Raw genomic sequence first — 27,034 nt, 5'->3', positions numbered from 1 at the left:
GCTGCTCCCAGTTGCTTTTTCTTCATCCCCGTTGCACAATTGAACGTGTGAAAGTCCGCAAAATTCGCATTATCGAAGAAATACCTAGCGACAATGAAATAAAGTATATAACGACGAAAAAAGAAAAAAAGCAAGAAAAAGCCGATGACACGGCATGTCGGTTAATAAGGATTGCGCCTTCGCCTTGAAGAATCCGAGAAGGTATTGAAATGAATTCTATTGAATCAACCCTCTGTGATATTGAATGGGAGGATGATCGCTGTTAACTCGCTGCGGCAATAGGCATTCAATTAAAGAAGAAGAAACAGGTACTTGTGAGCGCCGACAAAAGAGGGCCGAAAAACATCATCGAGTACCGCCAATTTTATTCGATCAATGCCCCGCGGCGGGTAATTTTCAGTGGCTGCAGGCCTTCGCGGAAAAATTGGATGACAAAGGCGAGTTAAATCGTCGCGCTGCGAGCTAGGCGTAACCACTCTTCGTTTTTTTTCAGCTTCGGGAGCATCGATTACCACTGCCCCCGTGCGCGCGTACGCAACCAAAAGGAACTCTCTCTCTCTCTCCCATTGTCGTCGCTTTCTCTCTCTCTCCCTCTCCTCCTATATTCGCCGTGTAATTTAAGCGAGCGAGGCAGCCTCGAGCGGCCGACATTCTGCCATTGTGCAGCGTTTTCAGCGTCTTGTACGCTACGTGTGCTGTAAAATAATACCTCGCGCGCGTTATGCCCGCTCAATTATGATATAATGTGTCGGGGAGGCCGAACGCGCGTTTTCGGTTGACTGGAGGCTACTTTTTTTAATTTTCGCTCGCCTCCGACGGCACAAAAAGGAACGCAGCGTGGACGACGCTCGCAAGAGGGTCGCCCAAAGTCTCTCAGTACCGAGTAGTTTGCATTACATAATAATCAAGTCCAACATGTTTTTTCCCTCTTTCGCATTTAGCCTTTGGCTATCGGCGGTGCAATGTAACTGGAATTGCCAGCACAATCTCTGCGGTGGCCCTCAACGCAATGCACACAATGCTCTTGAAAATATATCGAATGTCGTCCGGTATATACGCGTCTAAAAATCTCTCACCCACGAATCCCGCCAACTCTCTCAATCTCTCTCCGCCCTTCCAAAACTCAAGCGCAGGGAAGTCCGTTCGCTCATCGTTCGAAACTCTCTCCCTCGCTCGCGCGCGAATAATTATACATTTCAGGTTCGCCCGCGCAAGGTTGGTTGGGTTTTCTGCGGGCATGGAAAAAAGAGGGAGTACACACACACACACACACACACACACACACACACACACAAACACATCGGTACGTGTGTAAGGCACGGATGAGTGAGGGGGATAAAGAGAGAGCGAGAGAGAGAGAGAGAGGGGCTGTGGGGCTGCTGTAGCGCAGCTGCAGAGGAACTTGACTGACAGCTCAATGGTTGGCCGCCGAGAGCAAGGATATACGTTACGCGCCTGCCGCAGCGGCTATTCGTGAGAGCCGCGCGCGCACGCCAGAGAGCAATGTGCGTCAACGAAGCAGCGCGCCGATTTATCTTTGCGTAGTCGCGGCCGCGGACGCGCGGGGAGGCCGATAACGGCGCGATTATTTGTGGATGATGCATCAGCAACTGGAGATGGAGGAAGCGTCTCTGGTCAGTCGTGCAGGTTCGTCGCGACGTGCGGGGGCAAGGGGCCAACGCAGTCGCTCGATGTTCATCTTTCGCGGGGCCGTCGGGTGCGCGGCTTGCAATGATTTTTCACGGACGCGTCACTCACGGTGGACACTGCAATATCTTACGAAAACAGCGACAATCTCGGTCTCGCGGCAGCCGCGACAATCTTAAAGCGCGCGAGAATTGCGCGAGAGACGCGACAATGCGGACGCGGAAAACTGCAAGTAGAAGAAGAGAGAAAGAGATTGAAAAGAGAAAAGCACGCGTCACCTGAGGGCGATGTATGGCAACGACAAGAAACCGAGAGAGAGAGAGAGAGAGAGAGAGAGAGAGAGGAATACGGCGGTGGTGCGAAGGATTAAACGTGATATCGGGCGCAGGAAATAGCCGACCAAGCCGGAAGAGACGTTGTGTGTCCTGTGCTGGCGCGCGAAAAAAGGAGGAACAAGTTTCAATCTTGCCTATTCAACTCCGAGGGACGAGTCTTGGACGTGTACTTCCTATGTATATCGGAGTAGTGCGAGCTTGCGATCTTCATGCGCGCTCGCGTTTATGACTATACGCCTCTCTCTCTCATCTTTTGTCGTCCGGCTTCCTTACTACTCCTGGTGGTCTTTTCGAGAGCCAGGCTGTATATTGCTTCTTCAGCGTGTTCTTCAAGGTATTTTTTTTTCTCCTCTGTTTTTTTTTAGATAAAGCTGAAGGCTAGCGTCGGCGGATATTTCAATCGAGCGTTTTACATGTTTTTCTCCAAAAATATATTTCAGAAAATTCGCTACATTATTATTATTAGATATCCGCCGTGAATCTTTGGGTTTCGCGGCGAACAAAACAGCAGAGCGAAATATAAATGAGCAAAGGGAAGAAAAGGAATTCAACAGCTAATTCGCAAAAAGTTGAAATCAGAGAAATTTTCGGATTACTCGCGACGGTTGAATTATAAAAAGAAAGAAGAAAAAGGCGTAACTTGGCACCTCCGTGCCTTTCGCGCGCTCGCCGACGCGACAATGGCGCGGCGCGAAACTTTCGAAAAAAATTCTGAATTCCCGTCCGTCAAAAGACTAAACTCGCGACGACGACAATAAGCCGAGTGCTAATTCGATACGTGCGAGGACGGGATTGTTCTCTTGAGAAGCGGTTTCGCCAACCTCGGATGCATAAAATTCAATGTTTAATTAACCTACAATGGGCAATTTTTCACTTGTCGGGTGAAAGAACTTGAACGATCGCTCGCAGAAGTGAGTCAGTACCACCTGAGAAGCCTGTAGAATAACGCTGCTCATCCCCGCTCCGTGTCGATCGAGGAAAACACGGCAAAGAAGCCCCCGCTGTCGTCTCTCCGTCTCCATAATCTCACATCCATCAAGCTACTTCGAAAAGGTGTACGAAGGATTTCTCTCTCTCTCTCTCTCTCTCTCTCTCTCTCTCTCTCTCTCTCTCTCTCTCTCTCTCTCTCTCTCTGTCGGTGATCGATGCGCCTTCAAGACACCCACGTAGCAAGCGCATGCCGATGGATAAACACATATATACACTATATGCCATCAAGATCAATCGACCCCTCCGCATCATGCTTCATGATGATGCCATTTATTTCTTTTTTTTCTGTTACATCCCCCAGGGAGAGCTTAATGCCGCGCTTTTGGATTTCTCAAATTTGTTGCGTCATTTTTCGAGATTATCGCGCTAGGCGTCGATGCAGGCTGAGGCATGTAGTTGTTTCCCTTTTTTATTTATAGAAAATTTGCTTGATGACTGTCGCACATTTTCTACAGTACTTGTTGCATTTATGACTGAGCGTTCCATGGCTGATTGCTTTAATAATTGCACGCAAACTTGAAAAATTAAATCATCGTCATCGACATTTGAGAAGCGAGAATAATTCCGACAAATGACGAGCCGCTAATGTCCAAAGGGCAATCTAATTCGACATGAGAAAATTTTTAAGAAACAAAGAGAGCAACCGTAAAAGAAGCGATCATCGCGCCAAGTTGATCGATCGTGCGCCTGGACGCGTGTCCCTTTTGCCCTGTGTTTTTCCTTCTACACACCACCACGGGATATTAATGGTTTTCGAAGGGTGCGATTGGATCTTATCTGATTAGTCGATGTTTACCTTCGCCTCGATTGATTTCTTACTTCTGTTTAGCCTGCCATTTACATGTAGTAAGCTGTTAAGATTTTTTTTCTTGACAGTCGAGAAACAAACTTGATGTGTTTTTTGTTTCCTTTGAGGCGTATATATATAGAGTGATCAGATTTTATGAATTATGGAAGATACATTTATGTCTTGTAAACTGATATGAAGTATGATTCATAAGTTTTTCCATATTTGATATCTCATTTTGAGCAGTAAAATAATATAATTGAGATTTCTATCTTATGAATACGCTTATTTTAGAATGTGTCTGAATATAATTTAACTGGATTGTGTTTTTATTTGCTTATACAAATTTATACATTTCCATCGTGTCTTAATATAATTACACCTAATATTTATATTATGACATCTATTGGCGCTAACAAAAAGTATCAAAATGAACTCCAATGTGTTTTTGTTACAAGGATAAATTCGCAGTTTTAAAAAAGGAGAGGATATTGATTTTGAACAATGAACCATTGCCCAAGAAATCATTGTTCTTTGTCAACAAGCTTTGAAAACATCGAAAATTGTGCACCATCAGACAATTGCAGCGAAGAAAGCTTAGCTTCCCAGTTTCCAATGACTGACAGAAAACGTTAAAACGATGAAAAATACACGGCGATTAAAAAGAGAAACCGGCAAGCGCGCGCACCAGCGAGCGAGAGGGAGAGAGAGGGAACCCGCCGCGTGCATGCAAGCACCGCCCACGGGTTTCGACCGCTTGACCCTGAATAATTCAGCAGGTCGAAGAGCCGCCGAGGACTTCATAAAAATTGCACGCGTCGTGATTGCACGCCGGAGAGCCCAGCCCTTCACTAACCACCACCCCCATTTTTTTCTCTCGCAGGCGCTATACGTGCACGCGCAAAAACATATTTCCAACGAGAGACTTCTCTTCCCACGCGAACACACATAAACGTCGTTTTCTTTTTCCTTCTAATTTCGCTTTTGAGGTCGCTCTTCTTTCTCTTTTTCTTTTTCCTAGCACTGAGAGATTTTTTGAACGAATGCTCTCCGGGGATTGATTGCTTTAAAATGCATTGCTACTCGATTGATTGGAAAATTGAAAAGAGTCGAGAGCGGAGTTGAATATTTGATTGGCGTTCACTGCAAACAGCAATGCGATTCCAAAAAGTTCATCATTAACTTGGTAATTTTATTTTTCAAGCAAGTTTTCTCAATCCGAACGCCGCACTCAAGCCAGCGCGTCCTTAAAAATCCTTCACGCGCGGGTAACTCACATCAGCGCATGGAGGCTTTAGTTGTTCCCCGAGTTTCCGCATGCATACGTCGATCAGGGCAACCTATTGGCGATTCGCGGCGCCTTTTGACGCGTGTAATGCGGAAGCCGTGTTGCCGGAAGCAGCCAAAAGTTGACCGATGAAAACCAGTCTTCGCGCGGGTGCGTGTACGGACTTTTCATGGAACTTGATTGATACGCGAATGGTTTCCCGACTAATTCAAAGAGAAACTTGGCGCGAATTGGCGCATCAATCACGTCGACGGAATTCCTGCGCAGCGCGAGCTAATTATCATTTTTCCATTTCATCATAAATTGGCTTCGCGTCGTGCGGCAAAGTATAATCTTATTGAAAAAGCTAATGAACGAACGTATGCCGTCTCATTTACTCGAGCTCCAAGATTTCCCCGAAAGCCCGGCTTCTCCACCTACGCGACTATATTCTTCCCCTCAGGGGCAATAAAACGGCAATTTAATTCATACACTTGATAAACCGCGCGTCGTACATGAAGCTCTCGAAGGGCTTATTTCGCAAATCATCGCCTCTCTCGCTCTCCCGCGATTTAATACGCGCGGTTTCCGCAACCCCTTCGATTAAAGCATAATTAAGCGTGACTGCACTCTACTTTGTTTTCACGCCGCAAGATGGGAAGCTTTACTTTTTCTTCGCGTGCTCGCGACATGCGCTCACAGGGCATGCAGTTGTAAATCTTGATTTTTTTTTAAATACTGTGGTTGCCTATAAGCTCAAAAAAGGACGATCATGGAAAATAATAGAAAATATCTTTTTGCCGAGACAGCCCATTTTGCAATTTCTGACATGTCTATTTTAAGAACTTTTCAAATGCGTCCTTGTCATTTCAAATAGTTTTTCCTATATATACTTATCTTATCTTCAACTCCACGTTTGTTGAATTTCAAAAGCATACGCGTGTTGAGATCTTACGAATCACGAAGAATATATTTTTGGTGGTACTTCATCAATGAATTACGAAGATTGATTTGTAGGATTATTATGCGTGGTGTTGTGACAAGTCAAAATTCAGTGTAATTTAACATTAATTATAAAAGGACAAGTAGAGAAAAAAAGTGGCCGGTGAATCCCTAAAAATACTTTTTATATATTTTTATAACACTTTTCAATCAAAGTTGTTATACATGCTTAATACGGGAAGGTGCGTGAATATACTTGGGATTTTTTTTAGCACTCAAAGTCCGTTATCTGTGTCAGTAAACTTAAAGTTTTAAATTATGAAATCGAATTAACTTAATCGATAGCGCTATCTACATTGTCTTGATAAGAAAAACGATTATTCGTTCATAAAGGTCAGAATTTTTCATGCGAAAATTTTTATACCTCGTACCAAATATAAATTACGCTGCTCTAGTGCTAAAAATAGAGCTGGTAAGAAGGTCAGGTCCAGTCAAACCGCAGTTCACAACGTTCAAAAACTCTTTCCGTAGTGCGCGCATGCGAATCGCAAAAGTAGGCCGTACCCTACAACGCGTGAGCTACTTTGATAAGCTCGCTGATTTTGGTTGGACGGTATATTCACTACTGATTCAGGTCCGCCCGCATTTTTTCATACCCGGTAATTCAACTGAATTTCTGATTTTTTTCGGATCCCATTTTTTAAGTATCAAATAATGGAAATTTCAGAATTTTTCAGCAGAGCTCACAATTGACAAGAAAAAAGTGTAACAGTTACCGATCGCTTTGTATAAAATTTAATTATTTTTTTTCTACAATGCAGATTTCGCGAAAAAATGACTTTTTCATATGAAAAGATTTTTATCTATATGAAAAGAGTTGGAGATGTTCAAAGGTTAACCTGTCCCATTTACCGTATCTCCCGCGACTGGTTTCTTTTTTAACGCGAAAATTTTTTACAACGAGTTCCCGTTTTTCTGCCTTTGATAGAAGCACTATCGTATCGCTGCGCGTGCATCTGGCTCTTTCAACGCCAAAGATGGATACACTTTTCGCGCCACTTGTGCAAGCGCGCGACATATATAAAATAATTTCTTTCCTCGGCGTAAGCAGGCCATTTCGATTCTTCCGCTGAAACGTGCGCGTTTCAATTTATTCTCCTAATTACCGACAATCAGCAAGAGCGTTGCGCCGGTAAACATCAATAATTCAGGCACGTCGTCCTCGACGTTACGCTTACAAAATCGGTGTGCGTCACATCGCGCAGTTCTAATTTTCCAAAATGAATCTGCACAATATTTTTTCGCTTTCGTGCTCGTAGAAGAAAAAAACCAAAAACAAAATGAAATAAATAATCGATACATGACGAAACGCTCTGCTCTTGCTAGTGCACGACATTCTGAATTCGATGTAGTCACAGGCAACACACGCAAAAAGAAAGGATGAGTTTCTGCAACAATAACTTACACGCATGTCACAGTACAAAGCCAGCTATTCTCCGACGAATTAATATTTAATATTCTAGGAGCTGCTCAAGAGAGAGGAGAAGTAAACCGCTGTGCATAGAAGGTTGACGAGTGTCGAAAAGCTTTTCTGGTGGGAACGACGCGCCGGTGCGGCGGTCTCAATCATAAGCTTTTTAAGCCTGCTGCTGCGACAACATGAGTGAGTTGATATAAGCATTCGCAAGTGTGTACGTGCGTGCTGAGGGTATTAAAATATCTATATGTATGTCGCTTTTGCTTGTCGACCCCATGAAGTATGCATTTCTGATGGCTGTTAATCTGGAACAAGGTAGCGAGAGAGAGAGAGAGAGAGAGAGAGAGAGAGAGAGAGAGAGAGAGAGAGAAGGTAGAAGCCTCGACTCTTAAGCGAATTAATTTACAGCTCGTGCGCGATGACAGAAAGTGGCGTGACTAGTGAGAGAGTAACCAGCAAGCCAGCAGCAGCACACAGACGAGTTAAAGTCATATCAATCTCATTTATGCCAATTTTCGAGTGGCGACTCTCTCCCTCTCGCCGTGGACACGGAGGATTTTCATGACAATCGCTTTCGCAAGCAAGCGAGGGTATGCTAATGTCTAACGAGAGGAGAGAGAGAGAGAGCGAGCTAAGTGGTCTTGACGTTTTTAGAAACGACACCTGCCATTTCGTGACTGCACATGTGAAAAACCATCATCGATGGAGACGTTCCTCGTTTTCCTATTTTTCTCGCATTTCACGAAAGATTTCAGTGGTGAAAGACACGATGCAGTCCGCGAAGTTACGATCGCGGGGAGAAATTTTCGTTAACCACGAAGAAAGCCAACCCCACCGTTGTCACTCTTCCGAGCGAACGATCGTCGTATTACACATGCAGAAATGCAGTGGCTGCTGCTGCTGCTGCTGCTGCATCAAACGTGCCTTGAAGCCACACGCGGCCCTGTCACGTACTATACATGACGAGCTTTTTGGCTCTGTCTTTCCCTCCCCCTTTTTTGTTAGATGTCTTTCTTTTTTCTCTCCCTCTCTTCCGAGACGAGACGTATACGCGCCTCGAGCGCTCACTCACTCACTCACTCTCTCGATTCATATTTTAATTAGAACATTTTTTGCGCTTTATTGGAGCGCCAACGAGAATAAGGGATTATATGGACTTGACCGAAGGAAAGATGCTGTGTGTTGTGTTTTTTTTTCGCACGCTTAGAATATATGTTATATTGTTTACACTAGCTGCTTGCTACTAGTTTGATTTCACGCTGCTGTCGGATTATTTCCGAGGCTACGCGCACACTGCACGAGAGAAACTTGAAAGAAACGTTTTTATTGTTTTCGGATCGACGCGCGCGCCGGCGCGATATGTATATATCTGTCGCACTACGTACTAGATTGCCGCGTCCAATTTTTTTTCTATATTGTAATTTATGAGTTGATGGTTTTATTTTTTTTTTGTGGAGTGACGGTTTGCTTGCGTTTTTTATTTGGGGGAAGATTTTTGGTGAGAATGTGGACGGCTCGAACGGAACATTGGCGTAATTTTTCTACAGTTCCGAGTTAATTGAATGAATTTCCCCCACGTACAACAGGTGATACATGCGTATGTAAACGTAAACATCTGAGACAATTTGGTATGACCTTGTTGTTCCGCGTATTGTCCACTTTGATTACAACGCAAATTTTGTACAGGATGATTCCAAAACGAACTCAAAACACTCAGCTCGTGAAGCGGAACAATTATCACTCTAAATGTCGTTGGCACGACTTCCAAAAATTTAAGCCGCGTATAAAGAAGGCGGAAACACACGAAGAAAGTAAAAGCAACGGAGAGGAGAGGAAGAGGCCATCGCGAATAGAAGTCACGCGCAAGGCGTTTAATGGCAGGGAGAGTGTGACACATATGCGTAGGAGTGAGGCGCGAAGGGCTCAACTAATTACGAGGCGCGCGTACGCGAGGAGAGAAAAAGGCCTGTGCGAATGCGACGAAACGGAAAAAAAGAAGGCGTCGCACAAAAGGAGGTGCGGCAACGGCCATTCGGGATCGGCGAGGTGTGAGGTTAATTAAAAAGCCGCGAGCTTTTGCTCGGCACAATTAATGCGATGCGAGCGACGCGCGTCTTCTCGTTAATTGTCTGTTAGCTCTCTCGCTCTCCTTTTTATAATTATTATTGTTGTCGATAATGATGACGATGATGTTCGTACGTATGAAATGAATTGATGGGCTTTCGTGTCGTGGGAGCCATTCAAACGTTTTTGCTATAGTATCAACTGCAGATGCCAATCACCCTAATTTTTCGCTAGTTTTTAGCGGTATCCTCACTTGTCCAACAGTTTGTTTTGTCAAGCAATGATTTTATTGCACGTTGTCGTTCCAAAAATTTCCTCATTAAATAAAAATACAATCCGTCGCACAATATACCGCAACAAGTTGAACGTCGACGAGCAACTAGCGGTATAACTGATAATAAAAAATTAGATAGAAAGAACAGAGGGAGGGTTCGGGAGATGAACATCCGCATAAAAAAAAACGCGAAGATAACGGTATATATATAGCAGGTACATATATGGAACGCCAATCGAGGTCACACACGCATGCTCGTTACGGCGAGAGAGAGAGAGAGAGAGATCTGCCGTTGGGTGTCAGCGATACAAGTAATAAAATCATTCCCCGCGCGACCCAATTTTGAATTATACGCGCGCGACCGATGATAATAATGCACGCGCTACCCGCTTGCAGCTCGTAAATATCAACATCTCTCTCGTTCTCCATCGTGCGCGATGTGAAAAGTTTTACAGTCATTGGTATGCCATTTTTTAATGTATGCGTATCTACGGTGCCGTTCAAGAGTCGCCTTGGACTTTGGAAGAATGAAATTGTCAGTTTAGTGACAGATACGATAAACAGCTTATGTAATTATATATAAGCTTGAATGAACAAATAAACTTTGCTTGAATTTTGCGACTGCGCACACTAAAAGCGCTCTAAATTTTTTTTTAATGAGGTCACGAGTACACCTGTACACAACAATGTATTCCGTTGGCTCCGCTTTATTCATTGATAATGGTGTCTCATTTCCAAGTAAGTAGACTGACAATGATTTGAGAGTAATGTAAATATTATGAGTTATCGTCATCCGAGACCAAGTTCAAATATATTTGCAATATATTCAAATTGAGCAGATAATCTTGGGATTGAACTGATAGTTGTCGTGTCTTGTTTACTAATACGTGTAAGATTCGCACGTGATCAATGTTCGATGCCCAAGCACTTAGAAGTTAAAAGGGAAAAACCCGGCGAAGTTCGTCATTGTGTTAATTCACAGGCTGTGCTCTAATTTTCTCTTCGTGCACATCTGCCTCGAGGAGGAAACTTAAAATATTCTCCGAGGTTTTATTTGAAAATTCATCAAGATAGCGCGCACTCAAAACAAATAGAAGCTACCACGAATAATTGGCAGCGAACGCGCGGATAATGAAGCTTTTGACGATAACGCACTTTGAGAGAAATAAATAAAAAAAAATAAAAGCAAAGAAAAAATACCTCGGCACAGGCCCACGAGCTCGGCGAAAATGACGATGATATTACGCATGGCTGGACGTTTAGCAATCACAGAGAATGATGCTGCCGAAATCAGGCTTCGCGATCTCTCACTCGTTGATTTATTATTATTCGCGCGAGGCTGGCTGGCGTAACTCCGCGCACCCGGTTTAATTTAATTATAATATTTTGCGCCCGGCCGTACGAAATTTCGCAGAGGCGAGTTTTTAATGAGCTCGCCGTCGTCGCGCGCGCGCGCCAGAATTGCATTGTTTCGGCCTCGATGATTAAACTGTCAATTACCCGTGCGCGGGCAACGATAAAAAGCCGCATTTTCGTTATCTCGCCGCTGCTGGCAAGCTCGCAAATACCCGGGCAGGCCCCCCTTTTGCGCGCTAGTCTTTTATCAACAGATACGTAATTATTTAATTGAACGATCTCGCGTTTCGCGTTTTTTGCTATTATGTAAAGCCCGCGAGTCTGTTTGAACTTATAATTCATGATTTTCAATCCTTGAGAGAGATACGTGAACGAGAAATTTTATGCTTTTCATCGAGTTTCGATTGATAGCGATATGAAGTAGATTGCGGGAAACTTTTAGTCGCAGTTTATCAGATAGAAACCTAGATTTTCTTCGCTTCATCTTGACTTTTACGTAACCATAACTGACGAGGTGTGCTTTGCCCAAGGCTATACGAAGGTCCGAAGAATAGTACGTGGCAGAGGGCCCCTTCAGATAAGCGATACATCGATTGAAATTGGTCACTGACGGTCCAATTAGCGTTATGACCTAACACATCGCTCATCGGGATATGACAATTGAGTCTGTAAAATTGGTCAGATAAGACATTTTGGGATCGGTACGACAGCTGCTTATAACGCGATCTTCATCACATCTAAAAAATATTACGGAAAACTAAATCGTTCGATCAGTACGAACGTATTGGAACTAAATACTTGAAATAAATAACATTCAAAGATTGTAAAAACACAAACGAAGTCTAGTCGAGACCTAGTCAGCACTGCTCTATCTGGTAGTATCTTAGAATTTAGGGGATTACTCGGTCATCTATGGCACCTTTGAAGCTGCCAGAGCAAAGATGAGAAGGCCGCCTAATCTCTTCTGTCTGCCATGAGTTACCAAAATGCCATTACCAAGTCGTGTGACTTGGCTTGACGTCCGATTGAAACATCGGACACGCGTAATGCTGCAGTTATTTACAAATTAAATGACCGTATCCGTTACAAATTAAATAACTACCTAGTGCGGGAATAGCACAAAGAGAAACTCAACGAGATAGGGCCAAACTATTACGCAACATCCTTGGATGCGACTGTAACTGCGCGCGTGCGAAAGACGTAAAACTGTACGTTTGCATGGGAAAACACAATGGTCGTTGAGGTAAGACCCGATTATCCATACGTAACCATACGTAACTAATCATTGTAGAGCAGGAACAAACGACACACGTTGACTAAAATAATTGCGGAATTAATTCTCGGCCGTCGGTACGTGGTTGACGTTGTTACGGGTTTACGGGTCTGACGCACGTGTCGCAGTACCCCGCAGATGTTTCATTGATAAAGACGAGGAGCTCGAAGAGCATCGAGGAAAGCTGATAAGACATTTCCGCTTGGTGCGCAAATTTTTCACACGTGCCGCACGACAGCTTAGACACGCTCATCGATCATCATAGAAATACGCCGTGAAGTCAAAGGAAATGGCGATAAGCGTTCGCTGCGACACGCCAATTGTGCAAATAATTTTCGGTTGGAGCACGCCACGTTGATCTAATTGCAGATCGAAACTAATTGGTCGTTTTCAATTGGCGCGCGATGGCTTCTCGAACACGTGCGAAAGCGATGGATCGGAAAAGACCGGGTCGACTGATGGCTGACGCTGATGCGACGATGTCAAATTCTCAGCGGAAGGATACCGTTGTCAGAGCTACACTTTAATTTTGAAAATGCCGTTAATTGACGTTCGAACATCGAATGACCCAAGCACGTTTCTCGCATAAATATTCCCGGTGCATCCAGAGGTCATAGTAGTTGTGCGTTCCGGGCGGAGACGGCAAGCAGAGAGAGAGAAAGTGGTCGTAGACCGTTGACCCAAACGGATCGTTTACAGCCTTCGCCTTATTGCTTATCGTAAATCAAGCGCGTGATTTTCTGACTGGCTAATTGCTTAGTCCTAAGCTCCGCCCCTTTTCTCCATCCCGCCGAGAGAAAACTTCCTGGCAATCGAGCTCAGTGAGCCGACGGACTTTCTTGACCGTCTAGTGCATTCTAGGCAAGTCAGGAATTGTCTTTGCATCCACTGCACCTCCGTTACTTCGACAATGATTACGAGTAGTCGCTATTGTTACTTCACCACTTGTCCAAAGTCAGATGTATAAAAGATCAAAATGTTGCGGTTTCAAGCATCAAAGTCCATTACGATACTTATAATATCTTTGCTTTGGTTTTCAAGTTAATGAGCTCATTGCTACTTAATACATTTAGATTTGAATAGACGCAATTGAATCTCAGCATTCGTCTATTGAATTTTACCAATAAACTGTTTATGTTCAAAGAACATTCGATTATGTACTTGTGGCTATCCGTGGATAATGGAAACATTCTTAGACCTATTGCTGTCTCCAATTGATTACATTATTTGCTGCATCGATCAATTTTTCCGCGGTAAAAAATAAAACTCGCTCGATCAGTCCATCTAAAATAGTTATCCCGAAAAATCAAACTATCGATCATCGAAATTCACCTGATAAAATGTTCGTTCATCGCGAGTATGCAAACACACACTGAAAAAACAACCAAAGGTTTTGTGTGTGTGTGTGCGTGTGTGTGTGTGTGTGTGTGTATATATATATAGTATATATGTACATAGACGAGGACAATGGCGCATCATTGTTAGCTAACAATACACATTGAACTGCGCTGCTGATGCTGTAATCCGGTTATACGCACTTTACGCGCTATGAAAAAGGCTGTCGTGCCTAATAATCGTGATACGATTACAAAGTCTCGCGAAAAAAACATAACAAAAGGAATGCCTTAGCGTGACGTAGCGTGTCTAGTACACTCAGAAATGGCATCGCAATAAATGAAAAGGTCACATGCGAATTAAATCGGTTGAGTATATGGTAAATAACGAAATTGGCACGAAAGACCGCCAGTAATGCTTATAGGCTCTTCATCGAATTGAAAACAAACACTAATAGGGCGTACGTGGCATTATTGCCTCGTCGCTTAAAGATCATTAGCCACGATAGGGAGTAGGTTGTCTACATTGCTTGTTGGTCTCTCGGAAAAAAGCGAGGAGAATCGACTCTCGCTTTCTTCGTGGGCGCTAGTTTCGATTTCTTCCAAGAGTAGTGGCGGAGTTTTGCTTGGCGTGCATTATTTGTCGTCTCTCCTTTTGTGTGTCAGGTCTCCATTATTACCCAGGCGTCGAAGAGAAAGATAGCAAAAGCAGTCGCGAACGACAATGGAGGATCACCTGTTGACTATGCACTCGTCGATTGCTCTCGCACTCCTCTCTCTCTCTCTCTCTCTCTCTCTCTCTCTCTCTCTCTCTTTCGCTACCTCCCTCTTTATTACTTTTAATTCGATCGCGTGTCGCTGGCCGGCAGCTCGCTCCTGCCGAAAAGGAGCTTCGCCATTCTTATCTAGCGGTGATTCACTTCTCTTTCTCCGCGATGACGCACGCGAGGGTTTTTCACGCTCGAACTTGCAGCGGCGCCGTTTTATCTTGTTTTTCCGCCAAAAAATTTACTGCCTCGCCATCGTCCGTGTATTTTTCACGCGACCACCTTATCTCGCTGGCCTCATAAATTTGGTCCTCGCCTTCCTTCTTCGCTGCACAGTCATGCTTATTTATCGATTTCATTTTCTCGCGATGCGCCTCAATTAGGAGGCGAGAGCGCGGCGATCCAAGGAAAATGTTTATTTTCTGCTTCCTTATCTCGCGCAGCCCTTGCCGCTCGCGCGCGATTTGAATGACAATGGCATTGTGCGCGCACTTTCTCTCTCTGCCGTACTCTGCATGCGTATACACGTGAACAGATGACTGCACGCTCTTTTCCAGGCCTATCAATCCACTCACTTATCGCTGTGCTGCTTATGTGCCACTTGTGGCGCGTTTAGCCCGCCGCTGCCGAGGAACTGCCAATTGGGTCGACTCCGTAGCCGGATTTGTTTGCCGACGGATCCTCTTCCGTCTGACCGTCAAGAATCGATTTAGCTTGCCGGCTGCAGCTACGCTAGAATATCGAGCGCTCACCTGTAAACTGGTGCCAGACACGTTGGCGCGACGGTTCTCGTCACGATTAATAACAGAGCGGCCGAATGCTGCCCTTTTACGAGGGCAGCGCGTCTTCGAGAGCTACTTGCCCGCCAGCCGCCATCTTGTCAATCCGCCGGTGGTGCTGTTGGAAATTCAACAACGCAATGCATCGACGCTCACAATCGACTCCACTCATCTGTATTCGCTTAGCGACAGGCTTGAACTTTGACGAGCAACACGGTCGGATATCCCGTTTTCTCGATTCTGTTAAAAGAAAAATCTCTAAGATAGGAATGACACGGAGTCATCCTAAAATGTTAAAATTGAGCGCGGGAGCACTGGGTCAGACGTCGGTCCGTCATAATTTATACCTGGCATCCCTGTCGACAATAATTCTGGAATAACAATCCCCAAAAGTTACCGTCCAGCATTCGGTAATTTACGACGTCCAGTTATGGCACTCGTCACGACTGAGCGCTCGCGCCGAACGGCCCCTCGTCCAAACGCTGTCCGAGCTTACGTAATTAGTCGGGAGCGGAAAGCAGTGCCTCACCTTTCTATTTTTTTTGCAACCTCTGGTGGGCGACTGCTGATTTCGTTTGCGTGATGCAGTCGATGCGAACCGTTATTGTTTTATTGTTCGGGTTAATTAGAAAAGCGTGCCTTTGCGCTGGCCGCGCGTGGCCCACGGCGCTCTTGTCCATTTCCGAAGCGCGACCGCGGCGCGTGAAATGACTTATCATCGCGAGATGATATCGACATATTCGCCGCGCTGTGATTAGGTTTCAGCGCGCGTTATCAATTTCAGTTCGTTCGTCTTGGCCGGCGTCGCGCGAGTGCATCCGACGCAGCTGGAAGTGGGCAGGCGCCTCGAGGAACGACGCGCCAGAAGTCGCGGCCATTCTCCTCGGCGTGGTCGCCGCTCGCGCGCGCGGCACACATGTACGCGCATCTGCAGTTCCTCTCCCGGAGAAGTGCGTTTCGAGCGCCAGATGGCGCTCGAGTCCAACGGCCCGCCGCGCACTCTCCTCCTTTCGCAGCGCCGGAGACTTGCCGCGCGGGATACACGCGCGCGCGCACGCACACACCACAACAAGCCCCTCCCCAGAAAGTTGGCGCGGCTGGCTCGGCCGTGGCGTGCGCTCTCATTGTCGCGATTCTCTTTTCTATATATATTACAAGAGCCAGAGAACGACAATCGGCTGCAGGCACGGGGGCTTTCCTCTCTCTCTCTCTCTCTCTCTCTCTCTATTGCTCTATGATTATCTATGACGCATTCTTCCATTATTGCACAGGAGAGAACCCGCAACAGGTCCTATACATGCCCATCAACGCAAAACTAAACCGAGCGTGACGATGGCGAAGGAGTACGTCAGATACATTATGCGCTTTTTCTTTCTTTTCTTCTTTTCGAGGGTCGCGATTGTTCCATTCTGGTTTTCGCAGTCGAGATTTCGTGGTTCTGAACTTGAGCGCATTGTAGAGCGCGCGAATGACAATGTTGGTGTCCAAATTAACATATCCGATAATAACTTTATGGCCTGATGCATAACTGCAGATAAGCGCGTGTGACGTCCACGTGCCGTTCGCCTTCGTTCCACGCGATTCTTCATTTGGCATTCGACCGATTGAATTTTTAGAGCCACACGGCTCGTCTCGGCTAACTTACGTATAAGTGCGGCTGTGCGACGGCCGTGAACCGAATTTCCAAATCAAATAGTCATTAGTTTCCTTTGGTTCGGCAGCACGCGTGGCGCAAGCCTCGCGATGGCTGTGTACGAAACAGCAAAGTTGGCGCGTACAATGCGTCTTATCTACGCTTCATCGCCGAGATTACCGAAAACTTAGGAGCAACTCGTGCATTCCTGATTTGACGCAGACGCGCGCTTGTTTCCGGCAGAGCCGAGCGGACGGACTACCGTTCGACGAGGAGAGAGAGAGAGAGAGAGAGAGAGAGAGAATGAGAACAAAAAAATACTGCTCGGCTACAATGGCTGGGCACGAGCAAGTCCGCACTGGTCGGAAGTCGCGCGGGCCCTGTCTTTCGCGCAGCCCGGTGCCGTGTGCAGCCGCGCGGGCCGACGAGCAGCTACCCGACGGCCCGGCCGCGCGAAACGAGAGGAGAAACTCGGGCGCAGAATTGGCGATCCGCGGGAAAACCTTGAAACAATCTCCGCGCCGCTGCTGTCGCGCGCTCGGCAGTAAAATAGAAGAAGCGAGCGAGCGGAGCTCGTGTCGGCCGGGTAGCCGGCCAGCGGGCGCCGGCGCAGCAGCACTACCACCACCTATGCTCTGGCGGTGACGTGTTTGCAGTCGCCGCCCCGCAGCCTCGCAACCATTGGTCGAATGGAATGATGGCAGGCGCATTCGGCCAATCTGACTAGCGCTCGAGGGTACGGCTTGTAGTGCTGTCGGTGGGGGGAGAGACGGCGGCTGTGTATGCCAGCGCGCGCGCTCACGAGCGCAGAGTGGGGGGGGAGCCGAGCGAGCGAGCGAGCGAGCGAGCGAGAGAGAAGCCTCGGCTCGGCGGTAGGCGCTCCGGTTGTAGCTCAGACGTTGTCGCTCGTTTGCCGAGAGTGGAGGTGCTTGACGTGGAGCGCTCAGCTGCACTCGTCGCCTTTTTCGACGCCCAAACAGCAGCAAGTGTGTTCAAGTGTGCGTTTTGCCTGAGCAGCCGCAGGTCAATCGACATTGTCTATTGTAAACAACGACACGTGATTCAGTGCGCGATCATCGTCAGAGACATTGTCGCATTAATGACTGCAGTCAGGGTGTCTTTTCGTGCGCGTCACAGCGCGTAGCGGTAGGTGCAGCAGCAGCAGCAGCAGCAGCAGCAGCAGTCACCGTCAGCCGACAGGCCGTGTAGCAGCGACAATTGCACTCATTGTCGCGGCGGAGAGTGTTGGCTTGGCTCGCAAGTGTCTTAATAAAAAGCAGCCAAACTGTACGGGCACAGGGAGGAGGAGATGTTGATGACCGCGGAGTCGGAGCTGAAGGGTGGCAGTCTGCACGGCCAGATGCCGCCGCACTCACACCAGGGTGTCGCGCCGATGGGCCACCCGACACACGCCGTCTCGGCGTACGGAGCCCTCGGCTCGCTGGTGCACAGTCCCGCGCTGTCGGGCAGCCCGCCGTCGAGCGGCCTCGCTGCGCTGAATCTGCCCCACCATCACCAGCCGCCGCAGCATCACTACGCGTCGATGCAGGCGGCTCAGCAGCAGCAGACCCAGCAACAGGTACACAGTCAGCAGCAGAGCATGCACTCGCTGCAGCAGCAGCAGCAGCAGAGCGTGCAGCAGCACCACCATCAGCAGCAGCAGCAGCAGCAGCAAGGCCATCAGCAGGCACCGAACAACAACAATAGCACGAGCAAGAACAACAACATCGACCGAGTGAAGAGGCCGATGAACGCGTTCATGGTTTGGTCGCGCGGACAGCGCCGGAAGATGGCCCAGGAGAACCCCAAGATGCACAACAGCGAAATCAGCAAGCGGCTCGGCGCTGAGTGGAAGCTGCTCAGCGAGGCGGAGAAGCGGCCGTTCATCGACGAGGCGAAGCGGCTGCGCGCCGTCCACATGAAGGAGCATCCCGATTACAAGTACAGGCCGCGGCGCAAGACCAAGACTCTGCTGAAGAAGGACAAATTTCCGCTGGGCGCGGGTGGCGTGGCCGGGGTCGGTAGCATGCTGGGCGTCGACCAGCGCGGCCAGGTGGGCTCGACGCCAGGGGGTCCACAGCAGTCGCAGCTCAGCCGCGAAGTTTATCAGATGCCCAGCGGCTACATGCCCAACGGCTACTCGATGATGCACGACCCCACGACGGCGGCTTATCAGCAACACTACAGCAGCCACATCAACGCGACGAGTGCCTACCCGAGGTACGACATGGGCCACCACCTCGGTGGCGGTTCGCCGTCGCCGATCAACAGTTACATCAATGGCTACGGCGGCTACACGGGGACGACGGTGCCCGGCGGCTCGCCGTCGCCCTACCACCAGACACAACCCGGCTCGCAAATGTCCAGCCACAGCCCGTCGGGCAGCAGCATCAAGAGCGAGCCCACATCGCCTGCCTCCGCGGGCATTCACACGCCGACGCCGAGTGGTGCCCCGCCACCGGTCAAGCGGGAATACAGTAGCATGGCTCAGCAGCAGCAACAGCAGCAGCAGCAGCAGCAGGGCGAGCTTCAGCAGATGATTTCCATGTACATGGGCGGCGAGCAGGCCGTCATGCAGCACACCCAGCACGTTTACTCGCCTGGACCGTCGCCCGATTCGCTACAGCATCAGTCGGTCATGACGCCGATGGCACATATGTGAGTATCATCTGCTTTCTCCTTTATTTAGTTTGTCGTACACGCCTGGATGACGATGCTACGAGAAACCAGCTTCCGACTGTCCCTTTCTCGTAGCTCGCCATCCTCAGATATCAACACGAAATGTTTGTGCATCGGTTTCGATATCATTCCATGCAATGTTCACTTGTTACTTTGTCAATGAAAACTTCTTTCGCATAAACATTTTCTCTCTATTGACGTGCAGAGCAAGCATTTCTACGCATTTTCATGCATGGAGGCATCAAATTTGATAAACATATAAAAGTCTGGCATGTCCAGATCCAAAAACAACTCTGCTCGAATCTCTCGGACATCGCGACACAAATAGATTGAAATGTTTCCGTTCAATTTTCCAATATTTCATAACGAACCCGCAAGAATTGCGATTTGCACAAGAAAAATATTCAGATAAACAATCAGAAGCATTCAATCTCTTATGTGAATCGGCGGCGATAGCAAAGATAAAGCCAGTAGCGCGTCTCGGTTTCCTCTAACACGGAAAACCTCCAAAATTGTTGTTTTTTTTTAATTTTATTTTGGCGTAAGATAAATAAAACGATAATTTGGCGCGTCGCACAATAACAACTTCTCTACTAACATAAAAAAAACTCGTGTGAAAAAAAAGTAGCATAAAGCTAACGCAGACTATAACTACCCCCGTAGGATAGCTTAGAGAGATGGACGGATGGATGAACGAGGCCCCGAGACACACTGAGACACACGCTCGCCCGGCATATAGCAAAAACGAGAAAAAATAAGCAAAGAGCACGAAAAAACAGAATCCGGCTTATGTCGAGAGAGATTTTTGCTTATTGCACAATTTTGCTCACAAGAGAGTATGCACGTGGGGGTACCGAGCCAAGAGCCGCTGTCGACGCCGCCCTTCGGTTGATCAATCTCAAATATTCACTACACGAGCCAGCGAAGGACAGGAGTACTATTCCTTTCTAGAGGAGAGGAACGAGTAATAAAAACAAAAAAAAAACAAATGAGACACAATTTAAGAACGATCTATCTTTGAAAGCATAAACGAAAGATATAGAATATGATAAAAAGACAAAAAAAATGTTGAGGAAGTAAGGCCTACTTCCACGTGAAAATGTTTATATACCAAATTATATACAATTATTCCATGAATCCTGTATAAACTGATTATATATAATTTAAAACTCTGTACATACAATTGTAAATATATAAGTATATTATGAATAATTGTATATGATACAAGATATCATATTATGATTTTTTTTAATTATATTAGGCGATAAATAATAAAAATAGTGAAAATGACAAAATTTTCTTTGTTTCATGATTTCAAAATCCCTATTTCATTGCTTTTCTATTTTCATTCTTTTATTAGTATATCGACAATACAAATAACAAGTTTATCGACAAATTTGCAAACACATGCCAAATTTATTTATTTTCAAGATAACGGAAGTATTATTTTAACAATTTCAAAAGTAAAGTTGTTTACATTTCGATGACTTTTCTTGACGTACCAATAGCAAGTAAAAAAAGCAATTTATTGAAAGTTATAATGAAATCATTATAAACATTTTCACGTGGAGCTGTGATTTATAGATAATATTATCAAAGCTGTTTATACCAGCGAATATACATTAAATATTCTCATGCTACAAAATTCATTTACAATTTTTTATATTTATTTTTATTGGCTTTTCTTTATAATTTAATGTAAAATCGATGCGGCAATTTGTTATGCGTTTGTATCAAAATTATTTTTAATATGTATAAATATACAACTATTATTACAGTGCGATAATTCGCATAAAAGTATCTCTTAAAAAGTAGTTTCAAGTTTGATATATCGAATTTACGCAATGTTTCATGCAACTGCAACGAATGCACAGCATCGTATGTGTATTCGTTGGACTTGTAATATTTGTTGCAAACTAGATTAAGTAAAAGAGAAGAAAAAAAACTTTTTAAGAGATTTTCTTTAACAATATTGAAAACAGAAGAAAACATCAACTTCGTAGGCTCGTGGGTTTCTTGATGTTGTCGCGGCGGCCGATTGGCGGCTTTTCCGCGAGACCCCCACGTACGCCTTTCTCTTGCTGGTTTGCTTTCAATCTACTGAAATAGAACAGAGAACCGTGAATTAAAAAAAAGGAAAATTAAGACTTTCTGGACCAATGCGGCAATACCGTAGAGGTGAATTAAAATGGTTTGCTGCCGAAACGTTTTAATTCATTTGTGCGTTTTAACATGTATACGAAAAAAAATAGTTAAGCAGACACGATAACGATTGAAATCGAGATGAAAGTTGCTAGATTTTGGATTAACGAACGTTTGAGCCCTGATTGATTTGAAAAAAAAAAAACCACAGTACATGGCCTTTATTTAGACCAATGCTATGCGTTCGAAGCTGCGATAATTGCACGCCTTTATCAACATTTGAGGTGGATTGGCTTTGACAAGCAAATAGACGTTGATCTGAAATCAAGCAACTTTATATCTTGAAGTTCCATCGCAATTTTTTGAAATGCTAAAGCTCAGTGATTCGTTGACGAGTATATACGGGTAGACTCGTTAATCTCCTCAAATAACCACTGTGATATAAACGAACGTTTGTCGCGCGAGACATACAAAATATATACATTATCGTCGATTATCTTTTTGTGCGTTCGCGCAACTAAACAAAAATTACGTATACGATTGTAAATAGTTATCTATATATTAATGTATAAGTAAAGGAAAAAATAAAGATCACAATGCGTAAATACATGTGTATATTATCCACAAATACCGAGTGTATATAAATCTTTTTTTCATTTTCCTTTCTTCTTTCGAATAACGATATTTTAGATTAACAAGCAAGCATAGAATAACAGCAAGAAAAGCAAAAAATCAATTCTCTGCGTATATACTTCCATATATTTATAAATATTTATATATAAACGAAACTCATATATATTATATATGTGTACTATTTGTATTCTCAAACCGCGAGTGTGCGAGTATGCAAATTATATAAATATTATAGACGATCGCATTGTTAAGGACTTAGATTTTACGTCGAATTAGCGTAACAATGTAAAACATTACATGTAACATGCACTCCTCATATAAAAGACAAAACAAGTAAGCTATATTATGCACGTTCAAGTATACTTTTCTTTCGTCTCTTTTTTTGTTACAAACACACTTCACACAATGCGAAAATATACCCTTGTAAATAACCAGTAAACAAATATGATCGTATAGATGTTGAAAAATACGAGAAAGGCGTCGATTGCACGAATTTCGCTTTGAAATTTTTCAGTCTACGTATAGACGCTCTCTCCATCTCTATTTCTCCAATTATATTAAGTAATTCCTTTACATGCTGTCATTACTTGTCACTGCAGTGCTCTTAACCGGCGAGATTACGAAAGAAAAACACAAAAGTGAAAAAGCAAATTAAACGATTAGTAATATTGCAAATTGATCTCTTGCCTCTTTTCATTTCAAACATACCATATTCACATATCAAATTAACGACACCAAAAGACTATCCCTCGTGACTCGTCGTCGTCGCACGTGCGCGCTTAAAGAGATGCACAGACACGAAAAATCGACGAGTCAAGTGTGTATGCGCTCGAGTGTGCCTGTACGTGTGGAGCCGCAAGTGTTTTGTCATTGGCTATATGTGTTTCCTTTGTTCGACGCTGATCCATATATACGAATGCTGCCGGGGATGCGCACTTTTCTTTTTCGGGGCGGGTCACATTTGTCACCCGTGCCTATACAACTGAAATTACATTTGACGCGCGCCAGTCACGTTCAACTCGCTCGGCAAAATCTCAAAGTCCGTCGAATATATTATCCACGAGGAAGATGAAAACAATGCCGGAGACTCGCGAACTACGACGCAAGGTGCGCTTACATCGTCTCCGCCTGTCGTATAATCACATTCTATGCATTGTATCATCATCCAGTCCACGCTTATTTCGAATCACGCGAAGTAGAATACACGCAAAGCCAAGAACATCGTTTCGCGTTTTTTTCTTTTTTTCGAGGCGCCATTTTTACGCACCGCTACTTGAAACTAAGAGCGCGATCGTAGCAAATGCACTGCCTGCATTTTTCCCCTCCAATATTCATTTGAGAGCCAATAAATATTCCGTGTGCAAAAACGTCCTTTCGCGAGGGTGGCCTGCCTATATGACTACGTGTTTGAGGACCGAGGGATTTTTTTTATTCAAATCGTTCGAGAGTGATTGGTTGGATGAATATGACGCGATTTTGCTTTGATTTTGTGATTCATTTTCTTTTTCGTTTAAACAGTCTGTATCAAAGAAACATGATAATTAAATTTGAAGGAACTGATTTATTTTTTGCATTTCGAAAAACTTGGTTGAATGGCATTATATTCAAATTAATAATCTCGCGTAAAACGAGCATTTCGTCGGAAAGCAAGAACACGATCGGTGTGACGAAGCATTCATCCCGTGATGAATGAATCCATATCGATACGACCGCCAAACAGAAAGTCGATAAAAATTGGTCTGATCGAAGAAGCGAGAATCGAACTATAAGTAACGCCAATCGTCTAATGCGTAATGAGCTTTCTCTCGACAAGAACACTTGGTATTGGGGCGCTCGCTCCGGAGTGAGAAATTTGCAACGCTATGTACACGCGCACGCGGCAAGCTCGTGGGCACGTGCGAGACGATTATAAAAATCGGCTGAAAATTTCCTCAAAAGCGATAAAAATAGTGTCGTTTAGTAGACACGGGCACAATTGATCGATTACAGATTATTAGTCAAGCATGTTACATACGTAAGCGACAGGTGCAGCGCACGTAACAAAGGTAAATTGTCCGCCAATTAAAAAAAGCTCTTTATTGCGTAAAGTGAACAAATTTTTCGGGAGCCGCGGATAAACCGCAGAAGGTACAATCCATAATTCAATAGCGAAGACGGCAAGTGTGCGTGTGTGCATATTATCTTCTTTTTTCTGCGCGCGAACAGAATGGCAATCGCGCGGCTCTTCTTGTAATAAAAGCCTCTGATTTACATCGTAGATATTGATGAATTCGCTCGTCCGCGTTTGCCGTCGCGGAATGTATATTATAAAAATAAGTCGTGTTGCATTTATACGACGTTACATGATCCAATTATGTAACGCACGCTAAGTTTCCTTCGGAGCGCAATAGTACTGTACGTCAAAAAAGACACTGGCGATTTATTGATCTTCTGACTCGAGTACAATGATTGGAGGCTGCGTCATTTCGCGAAATAAATTAGAATAAATACAATGACCGAAAGACCTGCGTGACTCGCTGGCCAAACGCAGTCGCTTTCGCTAATTAACCGTCCACATCGAAAGCACCGAGTCGCTTGTGACGGATTCAAAGCGGCAGTTAGCGTGGCAAAGGAGCGCCTATACGCATCCTCTGTCTGTCGATTGTCGAGCTCGTCTCCTCGTCGCCGGCTCGGCTCATTACCCGGTACCCGTTGGCGCTGTCGCCGTCCGAAAAGAGAAAAAAAAAAAAAAAATAAATAAAGAAGACCGGGCGTGGCGGCGCCTCCGCCCGAGGTTTGCGCGACGCGCGCATGCTAACGAGGGACGTGCCTCTTTTTTTCCCCATTCTTTTATTTCGCGCGTATCGCGCCGCTTATCGCCGTTTTGGCACGTCCTAAGTGTATTCTTTCTCGGTAGGATACGCACGCGTGGCTTCTCCTTTTTTTTCTTCGCGCTGGCGCCGCATATCGCCAAGGTTAATCTGGCGCGCGACGCGTGATTGGAAAGTTTTTGGCGAATTTTTCATTCGGAAATTCGGCCGATCCGTCAATCTCAATCGCGAGCGACGTCGGAGAGACAACTTTTGATAAATGATATTTTCAGAAGAAGAAAAAGTAAAAGTTTGAATGACCCAGATCGGAAATCCCCGCGTAACTGTTTGTACAATACGCTTACTATTTGGCATAAAGATTCTTACATACACACACACCCGCGCGCGCGCGCGCCCGTCGTATAGCGAGTCAATCGGCTGAGTAACAATAAAAGCGCAAACCGATAGATCACTGATAAGCATCGGTTTGCCAATCATATTCAACTTTTCTTCTTCATTAGTATATGCAAAGTACGCGTCTACACTCCCTCGAACAGTGGTGCGACAATGTCAAAAAATTCCTTCAGACGATTTATTATCATTTCTGACGTCGATTATTTGCTAATTTGATAACACGTCCGATAATCCTCACACGTGGCTTTAACTTGAAGTCGGAGCTTCTGCCAGGCCCAAGCACTGATGTTCGGGACCAACGTCTTCTTGTGCGAGGCAATACTTTTCTTTTCCTCTTGCGTATCCAAACTCCCGTGAACGCTTACCCAATTCCGCGATTAATAATCGGGAAAATTCGTTCAATTTCATTTTTCAATTCCAGCCGGCGTTCAATTCGATCAATTAATATTCACGCGTGTAAAAGTATAGTCGAATATACCCTGAAAAAAATCATGAAAAAGATGCACGTCTCAATGAAGGATGAGAGTCAAAAAAAAGAGCCGGCCAATTAGCTGCCCTCGCGTATTCGATTCGCGCGCACATGCAAAAAAAAAATGTTGAAAAGCCGAATTTTGAACAGAGTATCGAAATTCGCTGCGTGCAGACGCACATTCATACTAATTGGAACCCGTCAAAAGCCATACACGTACATCAATGCGATCGAGATTTCGTACATCGAATGTTTTTTATTATTATTATTTTTCTTTTGGCAATTTCAGCGAAGAAAGCGAATTTATCATTTATGAGTTTTTGCGGCATCGTCGTTTCACGGCCAATTACCTGAGAGATACTCTTTATGGAAACGATCGTGCGCGCAAACGCCGCCATCACCGCGTCACTCGGCGAAGCTCCTCTTCTCTGGCTATTTGCCAAATGCGGCTAGACGTGTATATATACACGACGTTTCGCTTGCTCATCGATCATTCTCACGTCTCCGCTCCGCGCGACGTTCTCTCTTCACTTTTTTTTTCTTCAACGCGCACTTGCAAAATTCTACTTTCTTTATTTTTTTTCGTCCGAGCGCTCGGCGATCTGGGATTAATAGACATTTTTACGTTACGCCTCAGTACAGCAACTAAAGTTTGTCTATCGTGTTTGAGGCACGGCGTAATACTAACTCCGATGAGCAATGATTTTTCCAGGCTCGTGTTAATGACATTCTTATCGTGGCTGATTTTGTTCTATAGAAATTCAATTGATGCTCTGCGCTGAATGTGCGCCTCGCGTATTGATCGTCAAAGAACGCGAACGTAACGAAATTATCCGAGGCTCAAATAAAAAAGGCTATTGAAAATTAATTAGCTGGAATAGTTAATTCAAGGTGTCTCCGCTAGCGAGCATTCGCACAATGAGCGCGCGATTTGATGTTTGTCTTTCTTATCCACGCGCAAGGTGACAAAACACAGTGTCTGA

At 45.2% G+C, this 27,034-nt stretch overlaps 1 protein-coding gene across 2 annotated transcripts in view; it reads left to right on the top strand.

Annotated features, from left to right (window-relative positions):
- Positions 1-17,753: 17,753 nt before the first annotated feature.
- LOC131669387 (transcription factor Sox-2-like) overlaps positions 17,754-27,034 on the top strand; it is an 88,435-nt gene continuing 79,154 nt past the window's right edge. Inside the window, exons 1-2 of one of the 2 annotated variants that reach the window (XM_058944222.1) lie at positions 17,754-19,583; positions 20,268-22,847. In XM_058944222.1, coding sequence (XP_058800205.1) covers positions 18,235-19,583; positions 20,268-20,277 — 1,359 coding nt within the window. In that variant the 5' untranslated portion in view covers positions 17,754-18,234 and the 3' untranslated portion in view covers positions 20,278-22,847. Of the gene's footprint in view, positions 19,584-20,267; positions 22,848-27,034 lie in introns of those variants that run through there. The other variant, XM_058944221.1, reaches the window with a different exon arrangement.

Source organism: Phymastichus coffea, unplaced genomic scaffold (genome assembly GCF_024137745.1).
Source record: "Phymastichus coffea isolate CEN01 unplaced genomic scaffold, Cenicafe_Pcof_1.1 PCOF00092, whole genome shotgun sequence".
Taxonomy (NCBI): Eukaryota; Metazoa; Arthropoda; class Insecta; order Hymenoptera; family Eulophidae; genus Phymastichus; species Phymastichus coffea.
This window is presented reverse-complemented; position numbering and strand designations above follow the sequence as displayed.